Source organism: Microcaecilia unicolor, chromosome 4 (genome assembly GCF_901765095.1).
Source record: "Microcaecilia unicolor chromosome 4, aMicUni1.1, whole genome shotgun sequence".
In the NCBI taxonomy this organism is placed as follows: domain Eukaryota; kingdom Metazoa; phylum Chordata; class Amphibia; order Gymnophiona; family Siphonopidae; genus Microcaecilia; species Microcaecilia unicolor.
In genome coordinates, this window is record NC_044034.1 from 279,040,685 (window position 1) to 279,067,679 (window position 26,995).

General features: G+C 41.4%; 1 protein-coding gene across 5 annotated transcripts in view; it reads left to right on the plus strand.

Moving 5' to 3' along the window:
- The window catches only part of MID1 (midline 1), a 496,103-nt gene that overhangs the window by 325,071 nt on the left and 144,037 nt on the right, over positions 1-26,995 (plus strand). For all 5 annotated transcript variants that reach the window (XM_030201611.1, XM_030201612.1, XM_030201609.1 and 2 more), the window contains exon 2: positions 11,893-12,626. In XM_030201611.1, coding sequence (XP_030057471.1) covers positions 11,949-12,626 — 678 coding nt within the window. In that variant the 5' untranslated portion in view covers positions 11,893-11,948. The remainder of the gene's footprint in view (positions 1-11,892; positions 12,627-26,995) is intronic.

Below are 26,995 nucleotides of genomic sequence, written 5' to 3' on the forward strand. Positions count from 1 at the left end.
ATGGCTGCTGGTAAGGTCGCAGACCCAAAATGGACGCGCGGCAATTTTGATTTTGCCGCACGTCCATTTTCGGCAAAAAATTTTAAAAAGATCTTTTTTACAGGCGTGCTGAAAAATGGATTGGCTCGCGCCCAAAACCCGCATCTACACTACCGCAAACCATTTTTCAGTGCACCTTAGTAAAAGGACCCCTCAGTGATTACAATCAATGTGGTTACCCCTGTAAAGTCAATGCTCTGTAGCTGAGTGTGCACAGTTACGCACACCTTGAGCATGTAAGTGCACTACACATAATTCTACAAGGGTATTCAACTGCATTGGGGGGCGGGGCTGTAAGTTATACACTTTGCATTCCACACTTAGGCATTCCTGTTTATTACCCGCCTTTGACCTGCTGTAAATGGATGCACCAATACAGGTTTACACTAGTATTCTATAATGGCACCCAGGTGCCTGGGTTCCATTATAAAAAAGGTATTTACTGTAGTGTATTGAGGTCCCCCAAAAGGGACAGAAATATATGGAAATACTCTTTACTCCATGTACCCCGACTCCACTCTCTGGTTAGATAGAGGAGCACTTGGAGAGATTTGGTGCCATCAAGTAACTCATGCTCTCAGGATTCTTGCCCGACAGGGAAGAAGTAAATCTTTCAAAGCTCTTAGGCTTGTGGAAAAATCCTTCTGCAAAGTCCCAGAAAAAGAAAAACATACCACACAGCAGTTTGAGGTTGTTCCAAATAAAAATAGTTTACTGGGTTACTTGCTGCAAGCGATTTAAATTGGGTGCAATCCATAGAGAAAATCAAAAGCCAAACATTCAAAAAATATCCATACAGTAGTCTCATGAAAAATCTGCACACATCAGCCACTCCATAATTAAGGCACTGTTTATGGAAGAACCATTTCTGTGTTCTGTCCTGTTGGTACCTGTAAAGCAGGATGTAAACTCTTTCTCCTTAAATATCTGCAGACAAGCCTTTACTGAATTTCTTTACAGTATCAGCTCTGCTGATTGTCTGTTTGCTTGACAGTCTTCTTTCTGACCGCTGACAGAAATTCTTACTTCTTAGAAATCAGCCCCCTCATTCTATAATCTGTCATGCAAATCCTCCGAAATTCAGCCGGAGTCAGGCTGCACAGTGACTGCCCGACACCAGTTGTCAGACCAAATATTCAGTTCCGAGCTGTTTCCGGCAACCAGCATTGATATCTAGTTTCATTTTTGACCGTGGCAACTTAACCAGTTAAGCAAATATTTAGCACTAACTGGTTAAGGGACAGATTCTATATATAGTGCCTATAAAATCATGTGGAACACATCATAAGGTAATCATCTTTTGGAGATTTACCTATTCATGCAACTACCAAGACTCCTGAGGCAGGCCTGTGGCCGAAACACAGATCTGTGTGAAGCCTTCAGTAAATCACTTCAGATATTTATCTGTTGTCCTGGTCTCTTTGAGTCATTGGCCCAATTCCCACTGTCTTTTTGATGTTGATTTCTCATAGGATTTTGGCGTTTGTCCATCTCTGGTGGTCTCTTTACCGCTCTTTATGGAAGAACCATCCCTGTGTTCTCTCCTGTTGGTACCTTTAAAGCAGGATGTAAACTCTCTCTCCTTAATTATCTACAGACAAGCCTGTACTGAATTTCTTTACGCAACAAAAAAAGGGGTGGAGAGGGCCCAATGACAAGTGGTCAGTCACCACACTCAAGGTTTCTTTTGGAGCATCTTACCCTTGAGTGTGGTGACTGATCACTTGTCATTGGGCCCTCTCCACCCCTTTTTTTGTTGCGTTTGACTGCTGTGGAGAGTGTGAACCCCATTTTGTCTTTCTGAATTTCTTTACAGCATCAAGTCTGCTGATTGTTTGTTTGCCTGACAGTGTTCCTTCTGACCCCTGACAGAAATTCAGACTGCACAGTGACTGCTCGACAGATATTCAGTTCCGGGCTGTTTCCGGTGACCAGCATTGAATATCTAGTTTCATTTTTGACCATGGCAACTTAACCAGTTAAGCCAATATTTAGCACTAACTGGTTAAGGGACAGATTCTATATTAAAAAATACAAGCAGAGCACATTTTGCGCCTAAATCTACATGCATCCATTTATGCCAATGAAAATGTGGCATAAATCCCGGCGCATAGATTTACACGCACTGGGCCATATTCTATAACAATGCACATAAATTTCAGAATGCCCACGGAATGTTCATTTCCCCGCCCATACCCAATGCCGCTTTTGAACTGTGCACATGAGAACTTAGGCATAGTTCATTACAGAATATGCTTAGGGATTTGTGCGCATAAATTCTAATTATTGCCAATTAGCACTCATTATTGATGGTAAGTGTTGTTAAATATGCTGATTAGTTTGTTAAGCCAATTAAGTTGCGTGCATAGTTATTGAATATGCTTGGATTTGTGCACTGATCTCAAGGCATGCTATATAGAATCCAGAAGCAAGTGCTTAGTGGTTAAAGATAGGCCTGCTATTTATATGACCTACTTTAACTGCTAATCATAGCCGGTTTAGAGGTGAATATGTGCTAACTTGCTGTCGCACGATATAGCTGCTTAGTGGTTAGCCGTGAATATTTAACAGAGATAACCGGTTATCTCCCACTGAGTATCAATGGTTAGGTTCTAGCACGCTACTTAACCGTCCAGGAGCCGTTCCTGGCCTGTTAAATAGTTTTGAGTATCGGCCAGCAACTTTTTTATTCCCATGTCCTATTGAGGTCAGAAGATGGAGGAACAAATGATGATTATGCATCAGGAGCTCCCTCCATCACAGAATAGAGAGAGTCAAAGATGTACAACTGGACTGTAGAGTTGGCTTTTAACATTGGGTGTCCCTGGCAGAAGCCAACACTCACTGACCCCTGATACATATAGACAGGATATACATTCTCACTGGATTTCAACCTATTTCTAAAGGAAGAAAAAAAAAAGGTTCGTGCGGGCTGGCATGGGTCACTCTATCATTTTGGTAGCAAGCCTGGGAAAAACAGGCTGATTGTGGGCTTCAGTTTTCAGCAGTTTCCTTTATGGGTGGCTTTTTTCTCTTTCAGTGTCTTAATCACAGTTTCTCAAACCATTTATGTGCCTCATAATGTCATTTAGCATAACTCGGTCTGTAGCCTGTAATTGGCACACACTACAATATTCATTTAATTTTCCCTCAAATGGAATAGCTGATTTTTCCATTCTATTTTCAAATGTTGTACATTGAACTGTAAAAAGCATCCAAGCAACAATTCACCTCAAATGTATTTTAAAGAGGCTAAAATGCATGTTAAAATCTTCAGCTCTAAAGTTGAGGAGCCTACTGTGCTTCCCATAAATGCAGGGGCAAAGAGAGGACACAATGGATCACTAGCCAGCATATGCAATTTTTAAAATTAAAAACAGACCTTTAGGTAAATACATAAATCTACAATTTATTAAAAGCATCACACCTACAGTAAAATTCTACTGCAGGATCAGTGCTGCAAAATCAAGGGGCAGATGTTTACCAGTTTAAAGTGCACATTGGCAGAACTGCTGAACGTTTAAATATTTGTTTTTAATACTGCAGATTTGACTCATAAAGAACAGATAATCTGATTTTCCACACTAGATATAGAGAGATGTGGTAGCCGTGTTAGTTCACTTTTAAAGGTAATCAATAGAAACAAAACAAAGCATGGAAAAGAAAATAAGATGATACCTTTTTATTGGACATAACTTAATACATTTTTTGATTAGCTATCGAAGGTAAACCTTCTTCGTCAGATAGATTATTTCCGATCTGACGAAGAAGGGCTACCTTAGAAAGCTAATAAAAAAAATGTATTAAGTTATGTCCAATAAAAAGGTTTTCTTTTCCATGTTTTATTTTGTTTTATTTCTATTGATTACCACACTAGATGGAAATTTGCCTTGTTCTCTTTCATAGCAAATATAGGGGCTCTTTTATTAAGCTGTGCTAAAAGATGGCCTATGCTATGATTAGCGTATGGGTTTCCCCAATCGCTACGTTTAGCACAGCTGTAAAATGGCTGCATTTCCATTTTTTCTTTTAATGGCCAGGCACCAATTTTCAAATTAGTGTATGACCATTAGCATGTGAGTCCTTACCAACACCTATTTAGTAGGCAGAAAGACTTGTTAAATAATATATTTCTATTCTTCACCAATTACGTATAAGGTAATAGGATAAGAATAAGAATATGTAATGATAAGGGGGAATTAAATACTATATTTCTTGAATTACATTAACCTGCACTGCAAGGTTTAAGGACATGTGCTCAGAACATAAAGACCAAATATTTAACTTTAAAATGTTTATTTACAATACAGGTAATGTAATAATGTTACAAGAGAGAGGCAGTTTTTAAGAATGTTTCACAAGGGAAATGTGCTTTTCAAGATTAAAAGGCCTGAATTATAAATTATGCTGGATAATGGTAACTCACTTTGATAGAGGCTGCTGGGTGGAGTGATGAAGATCCATGCTGAAACAGAAGTCTTTTGTTGCAGAATTGTAGTTGGAGCCTGGAGGAAGTCCAGCAGAGAGGCAGGAGGCAGATCCCAAGAGAGAGAGAGAGAGAGAGAGAGAGAGAGCTGGGCATTTTCCAGGCTTTTTATATTTTCTTGCTGGACCCTAGGTTGAAGTCAGTTGGGGTGTCTGAGAACTGGCTTCATCTGGTTTTGAGATGGGGCATGGTAACTGGTCACATGTTTAATGACATCATAAGACTTTCTGTCTGGACATCTGCTGTGATATACACATCCATAAGGCATCTGACAATTGAACTCATATCATGCTACAGGCTCACGTGCTAACCATGTGCTAATCGGTTGGTGTGTGGCAATGTAGCTAAACTAGCCAATTAGCACTAGGCACAACTACTCTCCACCCACAAACATGCCCCAAGCGCTAAAAAATACAAAGCCGGGAAAGTGTACGCAGGTGCCTGAACTACCGCAGGACACCTGAACGTGCCCCGCTGTACTGTATTTTGGTGCGTGGGAAGCACGCCTTAGTGCTGACCGCTGCTTAGTAAAAGAGCCCCATATTGTGGTTTTCCTTTTTTATTTTGATTTCATATACTGCCCGCAAGCTCAAAAGCTATTGTAGCAATTTATATTAAGGTACAGTAGGTATTTTCTGTCTCTGGCGGGTTTGCAGTCTGAGGGGCCGATGCACAAAGCCTCATGGTGGAGTCTTTACTGTGCCATGAAATTAGTACCACAAAAGTGTCATGGTATGCTGAAGCCTAGTGGTTAGTGTAACAGAGTTTTATCCTGGGGAACTGAGTTCAGTTCTCACTGCAGCTCCTTGTGACTCTGGGCAAATCACTTAACCCTCCATTGTCCCAGGTGCAAATAAGTACCTGTATATACTATGTAAACCGCTTTGAATGTAGTTGCAAAGACCATAGAAAGGCAGTATATCATTTCCCTTTCCCTAATCAATGAACATGCAAATTACTACCACATAAAATCATGACAGAAATCTACAGATTCATGGCTAAGTGATAACTTTTCTGTCAGTGCTACTACTACTACTATTTAGCATTTTTATAGCGCTACAAGGCGTACACAGCGCTGCACAAACATAGAAGAAAGACAGTCCATGCTCAAAGAGCTTACAATCTAATAGACAAAAAATAAATAAAGTACGCAAATCAAATCAATTAATGTGAACGGGAAGGAAGAGAGGAGGGTAGGTGGAGGCGAGTGGTTACAAGTGGTTACGAGTCAAAAACAATGTTAAAGAGGTGGGCTTTCAGTCTAGATTTAAAGGTGGCCAAGGATGGGGCAAGACGTAGGGGCTCAGGAAGTTTATTCCAGGCGTAGGGTGCAGCGAGACAGAAGGCGCGAAGTCTGGAGTTGGCAGTAGTGGAGAAGGGAACAGATAAGAAGGATTTATCCATGGAGCGGAGTGCACGGGAAGGGGTGTAGAGAAGGACGAGTGTGGAGAGATACTGGGGAGCAGCAGAGTGAGTACATTTATAGGTTAGTAGAAGAAGTTTGAACAGGATGCGAAAACGGATAGGGAGCCAGTGAAGGGTCTTGAGGAGAGGGGTAGTATGAGTAAAGCGACCCTGGCGGAAGACGAGACGGGCAGCAGAGTTTTGAACCGACTGGAGAGGGGAGAGGTGACTAAGTGGGAGGCCAGCAAGAAGCAGATTGCAGTAGTCTAAATGAGAGGTGACAAGGGTGTGGATGAGGGTTTTGGTAGAGTGCTTGGAAAGAAAGGGGTGGATTTTACGGATGTTGTAAAGAAAGAAACGACAGGTCTTGGCAATCTGCTGGATATGAGCCACACACACACACACACACCCCAGCATGCCATGGCAAGCATCAGCCCGTCTCCCAAGCCACAATAAGAACCCCCCCAATCCCACACAACTTTATGATCCTCCCTAAACATAATCACTGCTTTGACCCCAGAGGTTATAGACAGGGCCGGCTCAACCTATGGTCCAGGTGAGACACTGGTCTAGGGAGCCAATGATAAAGGCTGCCAAAATCCCAGTTCAGTCTACCTTCAGACTCTTAAAGGAATAGATGCCGGACAGGGATTTTGGTAACCTTTATTATCAGCATCCTGAGTCACTGCCTCACCTGGTCTAGCAGGAGGGGAGGACTTTACATTCCATGATGCTTCCATATACGCAAACTAGAAACATACATTCCTTACAACAAAATGGTAATACTGAATTTGATAAGAGCTAGATGGGTGTCCACTCAATGTAAAGCCTTCTTTTATGCTGTACCTTCACCATGGAATAATCTGCCAGCTTCTTTAAGGGCAGAAGCACATTTTATTAGATTTAAGGTTATGTTGAAAAATTTGGGGCCCTTTTATAGGGCATAAAAATTGCTACTGTATAAACTGTTCTTAAAGTTAGGTGCAGTTTATAGAATAGCACTTGCACCCAGGAATCGTGCCTAACTATAGGTGTGGCCATTTGCACCAACTGAAACATGGTAGAAATCTTTGTGCCTACGACTCTTGCCCCAGTATGACTTATGTCGAATGGCTGTCCCGTACCCTCAAAGACTCTCTGCACACTGCAGTGCCAGATTAATTGGTGGGACTCTGTCTTTGGGGGTGAGTGAATCACTACTGCCCAAGGATGAAGAAGGCTGAACTTTGCCCTGCTGCAATGCAAGTGGGCTTTCCCGGTAGGTGTTAAGTGGTCAGTGAACTCATAAAAGTTTCATTGGGTGAGTACCTGAGTACTAGTTACTACCCTAGAACTTACGGGGACAACTTTCCTCGGTGTCTTTTTAGGCATTTTCCAAGGAAGAAATGGAGAGCCCTGAGCACACATCTGCTGTCTAGGATGCTATCTTGTCTTCCCAGCCCAATGTCTTTAAATACCTCTTAAAACTTATAACCTCAGAACCTACCCTATCTCTTTGGCAAAATATTCCACGCATGTGTAGCCTCTGACATAAAGGAATAGTTTTGCAGCACGAGATAATTGTACAATTTGTTCAAGACTCTCTTCACCCCTGATGAACTAGTATTGATGTAGCACTAAGTTATTTTGTGCAAGGAATTGGAGAAGATCGAGGAAGCAAGAGTTTACATCGACACACGTACAAGGTGTGACACTGGCTGCATATACTGTAGCAGGTGTCGCTTATCCACTCCTATCCTAGCTGAGATAATACTCAAGTACCTTTCTGATCTCACATGCAACATTCTTTTAATTAGTTCCCTTGTTTTCTAACTCCTGTTACTCTGTCTTCACTATCTATATAATCCAGCTTTGCTTATACCAAATGCTGCCTGTTAAAATGTTCTATTACATAAACAAGGGGTTCAATCACGGAATAACGTAAGGTGTTACTGTTGGAAATTACGGTTTGAGTTTAATGTAACATGCTGACTATTGTTTCTTTCAGTGTGCATGGCAAAAGTGAAGGTAGTAAGGGGGGATAAGAGAGGGTACTGTTATAAAAACAAAAACTGATGATAGCAACTTAAGATTAATGTACATAAGAACGACAGTTTTACAACTTGTTATGTATGTACTCTAATGGATGTGTTACCAGGTGAAATCATCAATAAAAAATGTTGAAACATAAAATGTTCTATTACATATTGAGGCTTATTTTCGAAAGAGAAAAACGCCCAAATTCCGACCTAAATCGGGAGATGGACGTCTTTCTCTTGTGGGTGCCCAAATCGGTATAATCGAAAGCCGATTTTGGGCGTTTCCAACTGCACTCTGTCGCGGGAACGCATAAAGTTGACGGGGTGTGTCGGAGGCGTGGTGAAGGCGGGACTGAGGCGTGGTTATCGGCTGAGCAGAGATGTGCGTGCTCGGCCGATAATGGAAAAAAGAAAGGCGTTTTCAGAGAGAATTTAGGTCACTTTTGTTGGACCCGTTTTTTTCACGAACAGGTCCCAAAAAAGTGCCCTAAATGACCAGATGACCACCGGAGGGAACCGGGGATGACCTCCCCTGACTCCCCCAGTGGTCACTAACCCCCTCCCACCAAAAAAAAAAACGAATGTTAAACACTTTTTTCCCAACTTGTAAGCCAGCCTCAAATGTCATCCCCAGCTCCATGACAGCAGTATGCAGGTCCCCGAAGTAATTTTAGTTTAGTTAGTGCTGTGCAGGACCCATGCAGAGAGGAAAAATCGGAAGAAAAAAAAAAAACAAGCAAGTGCAGTCAGGGACGTCTAAATTACCAGGATAGTAAAAGGGGGAATCGAACCAGCAACCTTCTGATTACAAGCTTAGTGCTCTAGCCAGTGAACCACATTATTCAGGTGCTTAGATGTCCTTCCCTTTCCATTAAGTCCCTCCAAGTTTCTGTCAGCCAATCACCACTGTTTAGCTGACACAGATGTCAGCTAAATGAGCTGTGATTGGCTGACAGAAACTTGGAGGGACTTAATGGAAAGGGAAGGGCGTCTAATCAGTGGTGCACTGGCTAGAGCACTGAGCTTGTAATCAAAAGGTTGCTGGTTCAATTCCCCCTTTTACTATCTTTTAATTTGGACGTCCCTGACTGCACTTGCTTGCTTGCTTGTTTTTTTTTTCTTCCGATTTTTCCTCTCTGCATGGGTCCCGCGCAGCACCAACTAAAGTAAATTTGCTCTGGGGACCTGCATACTACTGTCATGGAGCTAGGTATGATATTTGAGGCTGGCATAGAGGCATCTCAGGGGAACCAGTGCACTATGAATGCTGGCCCCTCCCAAGACCAAATGCCTTGGATTTGGTCGTTTTTGAGCTGGGACGCTTCGGTTTCGATTATCGCTAAAAAACAAAAACGCCCAGCTCAAAAAACGCACTAATCCAATGTATTTTCGAAAAAAAAGATGGACGTCCATTTTTTTCGAAAATATAGTTCAGCCCGCCCCTTCACGGACCCGTTCTCGGAGATGGACGTTTTTACAAATGGGCGTTCGCATTCGATTATGCCCCTCATTGTGTTGACATTGTAAGTAACATACCATGCCATACTTTGTATTGTTGTTTGAATATTTTTACTGCTGTAATTGTCTGTTGCCTATGTTTGACTTATTCTTGCTGTACACCGCCTTGAGTGAATTCCTTCAAAAAGTGGTAAATAAATCTGAATAAATAAATAATAAACTAAACTAAAGGAAAGCCATACAGCATGAAGACTGTGCATATCTAGGCTTTCTGAAGATGCTTCCTTGGTTAGGAGCAACATATCCTGTATGGTCTTGCTGTGGAAAAACACGAGGCCATATGCTTGAAGCTTGTCCTTTGTTTCTCCTTCCGCTTCACTGTGCAGGTATGGACTCTTGAGTGCAGAGGCAGAGACAGCCACCTAGCACACCTCATTCCTTTTAATGGACAGGCAAAAGGAGAGGAAACAGAAATATGAACAGTGTATGTTCATAACACTAACCAAGTGATTTATTGCAGCTCTGTAGTGTGGAAACCTCTGGCACCCTCATCTTTTGGAATGAAGGTTTATCTGCATAAACACAAAGGGCCTGGTTTATAAGAGGTTTATTACCCTGAACGTATCAAACAGGGCAACATCTTTTTTCTTAATAAGCTCCTAATTAGAGTCTAGCTGTATTTTGACTAGAGAGTCCCTCACAGGATATTATTTGTTACGCATTTTTCCCTTGCATGCCTGATTCACAAATGTTGTGAATCAGGCACGTAATCCTTTTAAGTTAATTTGCATAGCATATGATTAACACTATCAAATAGCAAGCCAGGTTTTTATTTTTTGGTCAGTCATGTTAAAAACACTAGCACTATTGCGTAACTATTAATTCAATTTAAATAAATTATATCCACATATGTGACCCTTTTAGTATTGGCTGCTCAAGTGATGAAGTTTATAAAAGTGGCAGAAAAAAAACAGCTGTTCCTTATTCTGTATTAAACCAAACTGCCTATTTTAATACCTCTGAAAACACATTAACCTTGTGTTCTACTTTATTCTGTTAGCTATGGAGGCGATTCTATAAAGTGGCACTTAAATGTAGTTGCGACAAAGAAACGTGCTTAGTGCCAATTCCAGAATGGTATTGAGGTGCGCCTAACCTTTTATAGAATAGTAGCATAAAGCTGCTTTGACATGCTGAAACGTAGGTGTGACAGCTTACGCCAGGTCAGTGATGGCATAAGCCGGCACCTCGGTGCACCTTGCAATGTGCGCATCTGATACCATTCTATAAGGTGCACGTAGTGTTAGGCAGAATGACATGTCCATGTACCTCCCACTGCCAAAGGGCCAGCGTTAGAGGGGGGACAGGGCAGCTTCCCTGGGCTCCACAGCTCGCTCCCCCTTCTCCCCACCCCATTCCGTCTCTGCCTTCCTTCCCCTCACCTTCCCAATCTTCTTTAAAAATTCATTTCCCTTCTCAGAGGGGCCTGGCGCAGCAGCCATCCTCACAAGCTGCTTCTGGCTGCCCCAAAGCTATCGCTCTCTGCCGTGGTCCGTCCCCCCCTCTGACTCAATTTCCTGTTCCATCTGGGCAGATCGCAGCAGAGAGGGAAAGCTTTGGGGCAGCCAGATTTTGGCTTAAGTGGTTTGGCGTGGTTTAAGTGTTATGGTTGTGTGTAAACTTAGGTACAGCTATTGGCAGTGAAGAAAACCTGGTGTAAATCCCCCATGCCTAAATTAGGAGTGGATCCCCTTTATTCTATAACAATGTGCGTAAATTAAAGGAAAGCCCCTGATCCACTCAAGACCTGCCCGTGGCCATGCCACCTTTTTGGTCCTGCATGTAACATTTATGCACAGATTCCACGCCTAAATTTAGGTGTAAAAATTCTAATTCTAACTCCAATTAGCACCAATAATTGCTTGTTAAGATCTCAATTATTGGCGCTAATTGGCTTGTTCAGTTAACAAGCTAATTATGCATGTGAAGGTTTTTATTGACTTTTATAGAATTAGGGGCTGTTATTATGAAAGACCATTGGTGTGTGTGTGTGTGTGTGTGTGGACTGTGATCCTGAGGAATTCCTTATGACTGGCCAAGTCACTTAACCCTCGATTGCCCCAGATACAAAAATAAGTACCTGTATATAGTATGTAAGCCGCTTTGATTGTAACCACAGAAAGGCAGTATATCAAGTCCCATTCCCTTTCCTTCACTGCAAGTATGTTGGGAAGAGGGTTTTATTTGATTGAATGCAGAACTACATCAACTACTCATTTTTCTATGACATTCATCTGCCTGGTTTTTAATGTTTGCTAAGAAATACCCTGCACTTTTGGAATTATCTTCAGTTACAATTATGTAGAGATTATGTAAAATTGTGCTTGCTCATATTTTGGTTGCAGCAAAAGTTGGCATTCCCCCCTCCCCCATTGCAAAATCCCTTTCTCTTTTCCCAGCTAATCATATTTTGTGATGTGTTTCCAGATAGCTGACCAGCTTGCCTGGATTTCGCTGACATCACAGGAAAGGTTTGCCTGAAGATGGAAACACTGGAGTCGGAATTGACCTGCCCTATCTGTCTGGAGCTTTTTGAAGACCCATTGCTACTGCCTTGTGCTCACAGTCTCTGTTTCAACTGTGCTCACCGCATCCTAGTCTCCCACTGCACCACCAACGAATCAGTGGAATCCATCAGTGCTTTCCAGTGTCCTACTTGTCGGTATGTCATCACCCTCAGCCAGCGTGGCTTAGACGGGCTGAAGCGGAACGTCACTCTGCAGAATATTATTGATAGGTTCCAGAAGGCATCTGTGAGTGGGCCCAATTCCCCAAGTGAAACCCGCCGAGAACGGCCTATTGACAGCAACCACAGCGGCGGCGGAAGCAGCATGACCTCCATTGAGAGAGTTATCTGCCAGTTCTGTGACCAGGACCCGGCGAGAGACGCTGTGAAGACTTGTGTCACCTGTGAGGTGTCCTATTGTGAAGAGTGTCTGAAAGCCACTCATCCCAACAAGAAACCCTTCACGGGCCATCGTTTGATTGAGCCCATTCCGGACTCGCACATCAGGGGATTAATGTGTCTGGAGCATGAAGATGAAAAAGTTAACATGTACTGTGTGACTGATGACCAGTTAATCTGTGCTCTGTGTAAACTGGTTGGGAGGCACCGTGACCATCAGGTGGCAGCACTCGGTGAGCGATATGACAAGTTGAAGGTTGGTGCTCTCTTCTGTTTTCATCATATCTCATAAAAGAAAAATTGTTATTTAGATTGTTTCAAAAGTAAAGGGTTCTTATCACATTTTAAGGTAAAATGTGGTTAATATATAATGACTTATGCATCTGTGCATTTAGGGATGTAATTATCAATATATGCTACTGTTGAGGCATGTTATTTTACCACTAACTCGTGCCATTTTAGCACAGGTCTCATTTTATGCAATGAGATCTAGTTACTAATAACCGGGGTTAATACTAAAATAGCACATCTTAATGGTAGCCCATATTGATAACCCCCCCCCCCCCCCCCCACACACACACACACACACACACTTAAATGGACCAACAAAATTGGCAAAGTTGCATACATGATGGAAGCAGTATAACCATAAAAGTTAATGACAAATTTATTAAATTAGACCAGTAAAAAAATATTGCCTGCAACTTGCTTGCTCTATCCCAGAAATGATCATATGAAGAAAATACCTAATAATGCACACGCATAGCAAACAAGCAAATGAAACATTTTTTTATGTGCGCTGTCTGTTGATATTTGGAGGTTGACAATGACATACATTTTACATTTTGTTGAAACTCTAGCTACCTTTTAAAGCAGATACATGTGCTCCCATCATGATAGCAAGAGTTATTTGCTTGCTTTTTTTGTTCAGTGTGGAGAACTGCTCAATCTGAGCACCTTTCCATAACCTGGACTTGACAAGTACTGGGTCTAAATATGGATGTCCATCTTTTTAAACATGAACATCCCTTCACTTTTTGCAGTTGGAGTTGGTTGTCCACCTTTTGGCCCCTCCCTCGTCCTGCCCAAAACACACCAGACCACACCTCCTTGCCATATTAGACGTACAGCAGTTTTAGACATCCATATTTTGGCTTTATAAAATTGATATTTGAATGACCACACAATATGAATGTCTAAATGCCAGTTTAAAGATGTCTAAAACATGAATTGAGCTTCTAAAATAAGTACCATAGGTACATAAGGTGTGTATCTTTATAAACCAGCACAAGTATTAGAAATTGTGCATACTTTGCAGATATGGACACTTAAACCTTCATTAAATATCCATGCCTAATTTATCCAAGTACCCAGATTAGCATATTTTATAATCTACATGTGCACCTACAAACTCTGCCTGCCCCTGTACATGCCTACTGGTAAAGTACATGCTATCATGTCATCGCGCATACTTTTACGCCGGTCAATATTGTATAAGAGGCTATTTGCGTGTGTATGCGTGATTATATGTGAAAAATAATATAATTACTGCAACCACAAAGGAGCACTGTAGAACTTGCAAGACAGATGAATCAAATTTTATTCCATAAAATAAAATCAGTAACATAATAAAAACTCAATCCAGCAAAGATGTAAATCCAGAGACCAGAATCCAGTATTAATCCAAAGGGTATCAGATGCCTAACATTTTCAGTCGGTAGCATAGCCAGACCTCAATTTTAGGGTGGGTCTGGGGCTGGACTCATGCATTTCCTCTCTGTCCACCCCCCTCCCCCCATAAAGATAAATACCTTGGCTGGCAGGGATCTATGGGCCCCGCAAGCTGAAGAATCTTCTGGAGTCCCTTGAGGCCTGAGAAGTCTCATCCCCACGGCAGTCACTAGCACATATCCAGCTGCCGACACCAGCACTCTTTCCCCTCGCACATGCTCTGTTCAGCCACCATCCCCATATACACATGTGCAGTGATGCCACTTGAACTGAGCATGTGTGAGAGTTGGGGGGGCATCAGCGGCTGGAAACATGCTGCTGACTGCTGTGGAGTTGAGACTGCTTGGGGAACTCCAAGCAGAAAGGACTCTTCAGCTGGCGGGGCCTGGGGATTCCAGCCAGCTACTCCAACAATGTGCATCACTATTGGGTGGGCCTGAAGGGAAACTGGATGGGTCCCTGCCCATCCGGGCCCACCCGTGGCTACACCACTGGTTTCAATATAGTCTGTATCAAAAGCTAGTAATATTTCTAAAATTAAAACTGAACTTTAGAGGAGGGCAGACAAGAACCTGTGGGCATCAAAGCAAGAACCGCACCACTTTACTCAAGAAGGAATTCTATAAATAGTGCTCAAAATTGGGCAGTGAAAAAAATTGACGCAAAGCACTATTCTAGAAAGTGTACATTTATTTATTTTATTTATTTATTGCATTAGTATCCCACATTTTCCCACCTATTTGCAGGCTCAATGTGGCTTACATAGTACCGTGGTGGCGAACGCCAGTTCCGGTATAACAGATACAGAGTGATATTGTAGAAGATTCATGTGTGATAGACACATTAGGGAATAGGGAGGAAGAGTTAAGTTATGTCCAAGTCGAGTAGTAGTTTCCTTGTGTAGCGGGATCGAGGCATTTAGGTTGGGTCATTGGGGTAGCCTTTTTGAATAGGTTAGTTTTTAGTAATTTCTGAAATTTTAGTAAATCATGCGTTGTTTTCATGGCGTTTGGTAGTGCGTTCCATAGTTGCGTGCTTATAAAGGAGAAGCTGAATGCATAGGTTGATTTATATTTAAGTCTTTTGCAGCTTGGGTGATGTAGGTTTAAGTATGTGCGTGTTGATCTTGTAGTGTTTCTGGCTGGTAGGTCGATGAGGTCTATCGTGTATCCCGGGGCCTTGCCATAGATGATTGTATGAACTAGAGTGCAGATTTTAAAGGCAATACAGTCTTTGATCAGGAGCCAGTGTAGTTTTTCGTGTAGGGGTTTGGCGCTTTCCTATTTTGTTTTTCCAAAAATAAGTCTGGCTGCAGTGTTTTGAACAGTTTGGAGTTTCTTTATGATTTTTTCCTTGCATCCCACATAGATTGCATTGCAGTAGTCTAGGTAACATTAGTACCATTGATTGTACCAGGTTGCGGAATATTGCCCTTGGGAAGAAAGGTTTTATTCGTTTGAGTTTCCACATTGATTGGAACATTTTCCTTATTGTGGTTTTCGATTGGGTTTCAAGTGTGAGGTTTCGGTCAATGGTAACTTCGAGAATTTTTAGGCTATCGGAAACAGGGAGGGTATAGTCTGGGGTGGTTAAATTATTGGATTTGTTCGTGTTATATTGGGATGCGAGGATGAGACAGTGTGTTTTTTCTGTGTTTAGTTTTAGTTGGAATGCATCTGCCCATGAGTTCATGATTTGCTGTCTGAGATTGGTTTCGTTGGTGATACATGCACCCTTTATAGTTTAACGCATAGCACCGATTCCAGCACCTAACTTTGGGCGCCAAACTTACACCTGCTGAAACCTAGTATAAATTCTGGTGCCCAAGTTAGGCCCTTACTCAGTATTCTATAACTATGCACGTAACTTTTCAGAATGCCCCTTCCGTGGCCGCATACCCTTTTGGGAAAAGCTCTATAGGTGTTAGGCGCCCTGCCTTATAGAATAGCATGCAGCCAGATGTGTGTGCAGATTTTAATGTTTTAATAGGTTGTTGGCACTCATTAGGTTGTTGGTTAAAAGCTCATTAGCCAATAAATGTGCACACACATCTTCATGGTATGTGGGGACCATATATATAATCCTATTTAGCTGCATTAACCTGCTTACACACACACTCTCCGCCCATGATATAGCCCCTTCCAAAAATATTTTTAAAAAATCAATAACGTGCGGGTTAGTGTGAGCAAACAGACAATATACCACAAAATGATTTGAATTACTTAACCATGGGTTTGAAACTTATCAGCATATATAGTGTTTCTGCTTTTTCTTTGGTTGAGAGTACTGTTTGCCTTTTTAAAACAAAGCAGTATTGTATTTGTGTGATGTAGGAGGAAAAGGAAGTAAGTTTGGTGCCAATATTATGCCAAACACTATGTATCCAGGAAACTGATAAAGGCAAAGAAAAAGATAACAGAAGCCTTGGATTTACAAACAGGCCTATTAGGTCCAAGCCTAAGACAGACAAAAAGCTGAGGATGTCTGTGTTTCTGTGCACTCTGTGGACTACCAATCCCATCTCACACCCAGACTTTTACATCTATTTCTCTCCCACCATCAGTGGATCTCTGATTGTTTTTCTATACCCCTCCCCCCTTAAGACTCCAATTTAACATAGCATTTTTCTCCTTGCTGACCACGTGGACATCACCAAACTAAGTATATATCAGAAGCAGTTAGTCCCTCAGTGGCCTGTGTTGTACTCCAAAGGCCTTTACATTTTGGAAGGGGAGACCTCTCCTTAACACCTTTTAGCATCTTGAAGGGCAGGGGGAAGATCATTTCAAGGCACTAATTCACTGGACATTCATGCCTCACCTTTTCTTCTTGGTCTCTCTGTTCACAGACATATCCATTGACCACTCCAGAACTATATAAAAAATATTTTACTGGATGAATCACAAAAATTAAAGCAGACATTATCCCCCGGATTCAATATATCGCGCCTAGTGTTCCGTGCTGAAATCCAAGCGTATTCTATAACAATGTACGTAACTGAATTGGCTTAACAAACTAACCAGCATTGATAACAGCACTTAACAAGCAATAACTAGTACTAATTGCAATAATTAGAATTTATGCACACAACTTGCTAAGTGTGTTCTGTAATGCAGAGTACCTAAATTCTAATGCGCACAGCCAAAAAGGGGCATGGTTATGGGCGGGGAAATGGGCGTTTCATGGACGTTCCAAAATGTACTTGCACTGTTATATTTATTTACTTTCACCTTTTAACCATGCTGTCTGTCATTTGCTCATCTTTCCACCTTTGTTAATATGTGGAATACATTTGGTCTGGGCTTCCCAGATAGCATGTTTAAACAATGTCAACACCTGATATAAAATCCTAACCCTTGCGGTTGAATCTTTCAGCTTCTTTTTAACCATTTTCCTCATTTTGTCATAGTTACATGAGATCCTGTTTTTGCCATCCATAAAAAATTCCAAAATATACCAACTGCTTTAATCACAAAATGAAAATAAAATGTCAGTTCACACAAACAAGATGAAAATCTGTGCAACCACACCACAGGATAACGGCAGTATTTCAGAAATTTGCCACAGAATGGTCTAGCTCAATGCTTCCCAAGTCAGCCCTCGAATGCACTCCTATCAGTCAGGTTTTCAGGATATCCACAAGGAATATACATGAAATTGATTTGCCTATTCATTGTGGATATCCTGAAAAACTGACTGGCAAGGGGTTACTCCAGGACTGGCTTGAGAAACACTGGCCTAGCTCTTGCTGCTAACTCTACCTCTGAGCTTTCGCTGGAAACTGGGAGCTCTAGTTATAATGCAGTAATACACATTATTGCGTGCTTCCGACATGTGCTACAGTTAGTGTGCCTGTAGCAGATAGGCACTATTGTCAGACATGATCTTTCTGGTTACTTTCTATGCTTTTACTCCGGTACTCTTTGCTGAAATGTGGTGACTCTGACATCTCTAACACAACTAATTTTAAACTACTTACAGTTGTGTTTAAAATTATTTACGGTGATGCACCACTGTATCTATATGATCTCTTGCTCCTGCATGGTACTTCGACTATTAATATGATAACTCGTGATTATATGTTATTAACTTTATTAACATTATTAAAGATAGAAGATGTTTAACTCTTCCCTTCATTATTTGGTTGCTTCCTTCTGGAACTCTTTACCTTTAGAAATGTGTATGCTCAGGAATTATCAGTTATTTATTATCTTAAAACAACTCTGTTTCATGAATATCTAGTATAATTTGGCATATTTGTAGCCTGTTTTATAATTATGATTTTGTTGACTAATTTATGATGCAGTATGATTTCTGAGGTTATGTCTCAGTATTTCTTCTTCTGAATTATGATCCGCAATGAACTATATATTGGTATTTACAGACAATGAGCACATAACATAACATAATAATAATGTAATACTGTAGCAGGATTTGCTCATCCACTCATTACACAAGTTGGGATCATATTCATGTACCTTTCTGACTCCACATATAGCTTTCTTTAAGCGAGTCTGCTTTTCTCTATCTAACTCCTATTACTCTGGGGGTCTTTTACTAAAACTTAGCTCAAGCTATCTGCAGCAGGGCCCATTTTATTCCTATGGGCCTTGCTGCAGATAACTTGAGCTGAGCTTTAGTAAAAGACCTCCTCTATCTTCTCTGTCTATATGTTCCACCTTCGTTACACCCTGTGCTAATAAGATGTTTTATTGTATATTGTGTCAAAGTTTAAGTAGCATACTATGCCATAATATGTCCAGATCTTGTTATTGCCTTGGGTGAGTTTCTTCAAAAAGGCAGTAAATAAATTCTAATAAATAAATAATGTTTTAAAAAAGCGACATTATTCTACTGGAGTTTAGCATTTCTGATGTTGTACGAAATCGGTTGTGACCTGAATTGGCCACTGTTGGAAGCAGGATACTGGGCTAGATGGACCATTGCTCTGTCCCAGTATGGCTATTTTTATGTTCGTACCTGTTTGTAAGCCTGACATTCCATCCTTGTTCATATGTCAGTATGAAAAGGGAAAATCCTTATGCTTCGTGACTTGTTAAAAAAAAAATCTACTATAATCCTAGGAAAGAAATGTGTTCTAAATAAATCAACATCTCCACAGGCTCATTTGTTCTGCTATCTGCTGCATTTAGTTGCCTTTCATAGGTGTTTTGCCTCTTAGATTGCAGAGGTTCTAACCTTTATGTAAGCCTGTGTGTGCTTCCATTTGAGTCTGTAGGATGTAGATATCATATGATTAAGCGTGCATCAGAAACATCTCATGACACAGGCTTGTAGTTATGTAGTGCTGAGTTCCCAGTGGAAGAATTCTTTCCCTGGAACTCTTTCCAAGTTTTCATAGTTCAGAAGAGTCTGCCCTTTTCACTTGCACATTGAAACATAAATCAACTGTAGACATGCAAAGAAAATGTGAACTGCTGGGCAGTTTGTACATAGATCAGTTATAAATGAAGTGTGACTAACCTGTACACCTCCAGCACTACCAACAATATCTCTATGACATTTCCTCTGATACTGTTTGGCAGCAAAGACCAGAAGGAAGTGTTTCAATCCAGTATAAAAGGAAGGAGAAGGTAAAAGATCCATCCTGTTAGGAGAATGTTCAAAAAAGCAAGAAATACTCCTCTAATACATGCCATATGTGTATGTTTCTGAGTGAATGTATATATACATACATACATATATCTATATCTATCTATATATGGGGGAGGGGCTGTATTGGGCTACAAAACAATGAGTCTTCATTAGCATCAGTTGCAACTATCCAGGGATTCTCTCCCAAATTTATAACCTCTCATCTCCTCTGTCCAGCTGTTGGGGTGATGGTCCTTCACTATAGGCTGCAGACCGTGTCTCCCTCTATGCACTCCTAAGTCTGACCAGTAGGTGGTACCTGTGTGCTGCTATTGAGACACCCCCTCCCTCCCTCCCTCCCTCCCTTTGAATGCACCTTCTGCAGTATCCACAACCCTGGCCAGCAGAGGGAGGCAGAGATCTGGTTGTTGAATTAACATCGGATCCTCTGTTGGCAATGAAATAAACATGGAAGCATAGATGATTAACCAATCCCAGTTTTACTGTAACAACAGTGACACATTGAACACTTGATAGTTGTAACGGGGAGAAGAAATACTACTACTACTACTACTATTTAGCATTTCTATAGCGCTACAAGGCATACGCAGCGCTGCACAAACATAGAAGAAAGACAGTCCCTGCTCAAAGAGCTTACAATCTAATAGAATTATACATATGATCACTTTTATATTGAAACAGGGTCTTCCTTCCCTATTTGGAGACAAAGAACTGACCCGGGATGGTGGGGGGGGGGTAATTTTCTCTTTCTTTATTCCAGATTCCTGCTGTCACGCTGGATCTCCATCTCCTGGAGTCTCCTTAGCTCTGGACATGGCTATTGTCTAGTAATGATATTCATTGGATAGGGCATTTTGAGGGACACTCAGATTTATTCCAACTTTACATCTGTTGTATGTAGAAACATCCTTGTGTTTGTAACACCATCATGGCTTTGACCACATTGTTTTGCCCTACACATGAAGTTTTATTTCTAAAGATGTCTTCAAACAAGGAAACAACCTTGGGAGGGATAACAATATCCTATCATATGGGAGTCATTTACTATGCACACTAATGTCCTTAATGCATGTTGTTTGCTGCAGGGCTCATTTTATACAATGAACTGTGAAGCAAAAAATATTCATTAAAACATTAGTACACAATGTGAGTAAATAAGTTTTCTATATGATATTATAATGTTGTTCCTCCCAAGGTTGTTTCCTTGAAATGCTAATTTTATAATAAAAGATGCTGGGAACTGAATATTGACTTGAACTGGTTAAGTTTAAATCAGCCAAAAAAAACCTGGCATTGAATACCCTTGCTCAGCGCTGATCACAGGATTTAGCCAGCCTGCCTCCAGTGGGCTGAATATCGGCCAGTTTATATTGTTGAGGCAACTGTCACAACCCCGTCGGGCCATACCCCATGTCCCGACTCACTTGTGTTCTTCAGCAGAAAGTCGAGGTTGGGTCTGCGAAGGGGTCGAAGCTGCGACATCCTCTCTGGCCACCCACACCAACGGTTGTCGGGTCCCGTTAGGGTATGAGCACGTGCCAGAACATCTTTTTATGAGCAGCACAGCAGGACATCAGGCGGACGCTCCTTGATGAGTTCAGACCCTGGGCACATTTAAGACAGCTGATTTCCCTTGCACTCTGCCTTTGCAGCAGCAAGTCGTGTTGCTCAGGTGTCCTGCTCCAGTCCTGCCTCAGCCTTCCTATTCCAGTCTCTGGGCCTGCCTTCAAGGGCTCTTTACAGAGCCAGCTCAGGTCTCAGTTCTTCCAGGCCTGCCCCCCAAGGGCTCTTTTCAGAGCCACCTCAGGTCTCAGTTCTTCCAGGCCTGCTCCAAGGGCTCTTTTCAGAGCCATTCTGTTGCTGTCAACTGTTTGACGTGACTCCTCTGCCATCTGTAGGTACCCTGCTGGCCCCATTCAGGAGCCCCGCGGAGGCCCAAGGGCTCACCTTCTAGAATCTGACAGCAGCTTGACAAAGCTAAGTATGGAGATCAGCTTTTTAAATAAGCACATCATTGGAGCCCCGATGCTCAAAGCTCTGGCACTAAAGCGAACATTGCCGCTCCATACCGCGGGAATAGCACAGAAAAATAGCCCTCCAATGCTCAAAGGTAATAGCATTCAAATTATATGCATGCTGTGAGACCAAAAGTAAGAGGGAGGAATGTGCCTGAAGCATGCAGACAAGTGTTGTACAGTAAGCGCAGCTCTTGTGCGCATGCCCAGGCAAACCCTGAAGTGAAGCACACATTGACGCCATTCTTCTGTACCTTTAAATATAAACTTTTCCATTTTTTCACTTTAAAAGCTTATATTTAAGTGCACAATACAGGCCCCAATGTGTGCTTTCGCTTTCGGGTTTGCTCGGAGTCACACACATTTGTTTCTCAGCACCGGCACTTACAGGCTTGCACGGGCTTCCTTCTGCTTCCAAAGCAAATCAAAACCAGCAAATTTTAAACTTAAAATCATAATAGATCCTCCCTTCAAACCCCCCAATGCCAGCTCTGAGCTAGCAGTAGGTTTCTAGTTTTAAGAGCAGGGTTTGTTTGTGCACTGTTCTCTGAGCATTGGGAGGGAGTAGCAAATGACCTCATTAACATGCATTTGACAACATGTAAATACATTTTGTGGCCATCTTTAATGCACACGTTGTCTTCTGCGCTAAAGTCCTCTGAACATTCTGCGCAGTCCAGTGCTAATCGACTCTAAAGCCGGCATTAGGTTCTGAACATCAGGGCTATGTCAATTACTGTATTACGAGCCTAATAGATTTGTTTTAACAAGTTTATCTTTCTTTGGGGGTGTAATTACATTATCATTAAAATCACTCAATTTGGGTGGCCTCTCTAAGGGAACCTGGATGGAATGTACTTTAAATCCTGGGCTTCTCATCTCTGATGCCTCCTTGTTAGTGAGATGATCTTTCATTTGTTTCTTTAGGGGAAAATCTGTGCATGGTTGGTTACATGATTCTCCCCACAACTTCACTTACAAATAGAGGCATTGTGTGAGTGCTTTGAGTGTGGTTTGGAAGCATTTCTCAGAATATCGTAGAAGGAACCCAACCAGATCCTGTGTGTTCAGCTGAAAAATGTGTCCGGTAGCTAATGCTTTGTATTAAAAACCTAGCACGGATTCAAGCTCAAGCAATATATCCTTTAAGACCTGTATAAGTCCAACAGCTATTAGATAATATCCTGCTTCATGCATGTGCTTAACAAGTAATGCACAATAGCCACCGGCTAATTCTTTGAAACCTGATGCTCAGGAACCCTCTTAGAAATCGAAAATTGGGGTCATTGGCAAGCTCAGCTTCCAATTTAATCGTGTGCCAGTGAGATGCTTGAACACAGTGTGCATCTGTTAGGATGGATTTAAGCAGCTTTGAAGTTGTGCTCATGTGATAGAGGACTGTGGTACCATCACTATCAGCCACTGTCCAGCTGCATGTTCTGATGTTTTAGGAATATTCTTCCTGTAGTTTGTGCTAGGAGGGAACATGTCCCTGTTGAGAAGACTGCTCTAGAATTTTGGCTTAAGCTAAAAATGAGAGCCCTACCCCTTTTCGCTTCCCATTTGGGGTGTGAATTATGATCTCTATGCGTTTTCAGAGATAATTCTATTCTCTTCTGAAAGCATTATAAATACAAAGGCCCGATATTCAGACTGCGGGAAAGGAAATGGACTTGATATGCCACCTTTCTGTGGCATATTTTCTACCGCGTGTTTTCAGTTCGTGCCTAATTCAAAATTACCGCCTGGGGTATGCAGTAGGCCCTTAAGCACATTTGTAAAAGGGCCCCGGTAATGTACTGAATATTAGCAGATAGCCGGTTATATCATGCGATATAACCGTTTACCAGCTATGTGCTAACCGGCAATTGTCAACAGGTGATAACCAGTGATCGCCTGCTGAATATTGCAGGGTAGTTGGGTTTTTTTTTTCCACATATTTATTAATTTTTTACATTTACATATTTAAAATATAAATGTGGAAATACAGAAAAAAATAAGATATATGAATAACATATTTTACATCCAGTAAATATATTATTGAAATATACTATTACTTTAGTCCCCAATATCAATATCTGAATCAAGATACTAAGATATATAAAGAAAGTTAAATCAAATTAATAAGCAGTTAGGAACAACAGAGACCGAAAGCTGACTTTACAGCATTTCCTATGAGATCGTTTCCAGGAGTCTTCTCCCTTTTTCTTTAAGTTCAATAAATTCCAACAATTTTCTTGGGGTATAGAATCAGTGGTGTGCTGGAGCAGGCTCTCACAGGCTCACAAGAGCCGGTTGTTAAGTTTTTAAGAATTTTGGGAGCCGGTTGTTAAAGTAAGGCCCTCCATGGCTACTTTAACAACTGGCTCCCAAAATGTGGGCTTGGGCCCCCTGCTGAATTATCTTTTACTTTGCTGGTGGGGATGCTGAGCCCTGCCAGCCAAGTAAATAGACTACTGCTGCTCCCCACTCCTTGTTTCCAGGCTGGGACTTCTCGAGCATGTGAGAGAAGTTCTAGCATGCTGCTCAGAGCAAGATGTTGGGAATGGTGGTCCATTTATTGGCTGCCAGCAAAGGTATGCCTAGCATGCCCGCACGAAGGGAGGGAGGAGAGAGAGGCAAGTGTTACTCCCCCCCCCCCCCCCCCAGTCACCCCTGGCCCTTCCAACTGCAGAGCTGGCTATGTCCGGAGAAAGCCTGTTGTTAAACATTTATCAGCACACCCCTGTATAGAATACATAGTTAACTGATTCTAAAGATATACAACATCTGCAAGGAAACTTTAACACAAAAAGAGCGCCTAAATTCAAAACCCTGGATTTATATAAAAGAGATTCTTTTCTCCTTTTTTGTGTATTTCTTGCAATGTCCGGAAAGATCTGGATCTTACCCCCAAGGAAAGAGTCATTCAGATGACGAAAATAAAGTCGAAATATATTGTTTTTGTCTGGACCACGTTTGCATTGGTTCTTCAGTGAGATATCATACTACTGAGTAGCTTTTTTCAGAAAATTTAAAAATAGCCAAAACGTTTTCTAAAATATTAAAGAGTGGACAGGCTGACCGATGATGATATCAGTGAATCAGTGAGTTGTATTTCAGTGTGAAATGAGTCACTGCTGAGGCATGTGCATTTAACATTATTGGTGGTGGGTTGCTAATATATTGACAGTTGATTGAGTTTTAGACTATTAAAGTTGCTGATATTCAATGGCATGTAACCGGGCAATACCATTGAATATCAGCTCTAACTGCCATGGTACTGCGGGGGTAGTTCCAGGGCAGTCTGGGGGAGGAGCTGGCAGCTATATGGGCACTGGCCATATTCAGTGCTGGCAGTGACTCAGGGTCATCTGCCATTTAGCCGCCTAGTCCCCCAGTCTCATAAGGTCCTCTTGTAATTTTTCACAATCCTGTCGCGATTTAACAACTTTGAATAACTTTGTGTCATCAGCAAATTTAATTACCTCGCTAGTTACTCCCATCTCTAAATCATTTATAAATATATTAAAAAGCAGCGGTCCTAGCACAGACCCCTGAGGAACCCCACTAACTACCCTTCTCCATTGTGAATACTGACCATTTAACCCCACTCTGTTTCCTATCCTTCAACCAGTTTTTAATCCACAATAGGACATTTCCTCTTATATCATGACCCTCCAATTTCCTCTGTAGCCTTTCATGAGGTACCTTGTCAAACCACCCAAATAACTAAGGTGCCAAAATGTAGTTACCACCCGACTACTTCGTAGCTCTTGCGGTAATTTCATTTTTGGCGTGCATCCGATATGCCCGTCTGAAAAATATTTTTTATTTTTGAGCATGTGTAACGGACGCACGCCAAGTGGCATTTGGTGTATGTAGGTCATTACTGCCCGGTTACCACGTGAGTCTTTACCGCTAGGTCAATGGCTAACGGTAAGGTCTCAGACCCAAAATGGATGTGTGGCAGTTTTGATTTTGGCAAAAAAAAAAGCATTTTTTACAGGCGCGTTAAAAAATGGATCGGCGTGCACCCAAAATCCACGCCTACATTACCACAAGCCATTTTTCAGCGCACCTTAGTAAAAGGACCCCTAAGCAAGCAGACAGAATTATAGAAAGGTAGTCGTATCTTTGCCCACTCAACTATGCAGAAACCAGCACTAAATATCGGCTGGCTCTTACATAACTTCCAGGTTGGTGCCTGACTCTAGATGGTACCCAAATATGGCCCAGCATTGAATATACTTGTTCTTGAAAACAATCACTGCAGGTTCCTTTCTCATAGAATCTAGTTTCTGCACACCAAAAGTTTGATTAAATTGCTACGTCTTCATCATACACAACAAAGCCTTGAAATTCTTTAGAATTACCTGAATAGTATCCAACACAGAATATATATATATATATATATATATATATAATATTTAAAATACTGAAAGACCATATTTTATTTCCAAACAAAATAGCCTCTGCACACATGGACCACAGCTAATGAAATTTGAAACTAAAAACCACAGTGCTTTTACAATAGGTGATTTTTGCCACATTTGGAGTGACAACTAATGTTGTATCTCCACAGAGAGGCTAATTCCTGAGGAACGTATCCCAAATTTATAGACTTAAATTCCTGCTAAACTTTTGTATCAAAAGGATCAATTTTGAGCACTTTATTTAACAAATAAACTACTGTACAAGATCATAACAGGCAGGACTAAGCACACATTTTCCGCTTCCACCAAAAACATACGGTCAGTTTTGACTGAAACTGAAACTATGGCCATAGCCTTTTGGCCAAAACCGGACAGAAAAAAGATTTTGGGCCACTTTCGGCACCAAAACTGAAATTCAGTCAGCCTCTAATCCCGAAATATTCCATTCCAGTGCCCTACCATTGAATATTGGGGCTTAAATCTGGCCACGGTGATCTGCATTTAAAAAAAAACACCCTGATTATCACCAGCTAAATATCGGCCAGTTAGTATTTAAGAACAGAGGGAGACAAATTATCAGTTGCTGTTCAGCACATTTTCCAACCTTATTTCCCATCCTGCAATTTAGTTGGTGATTGTATCCCATTTCATTTTAAACATTGTACCCAAAATAAATGTGAAGATAGTTGAGATTAGTGTGCTACAGTTAATTTCTGGATTACTTGCTGTGCACCCTTTCAAGAACTGAACCCACACCGTTAATAAGATTCATTTTGCAAAGGAGAATCCTTGAAAATTGGACACATATTAGTCAAATGAAGAGTTTTTAACATATTGAAGCAAACAAA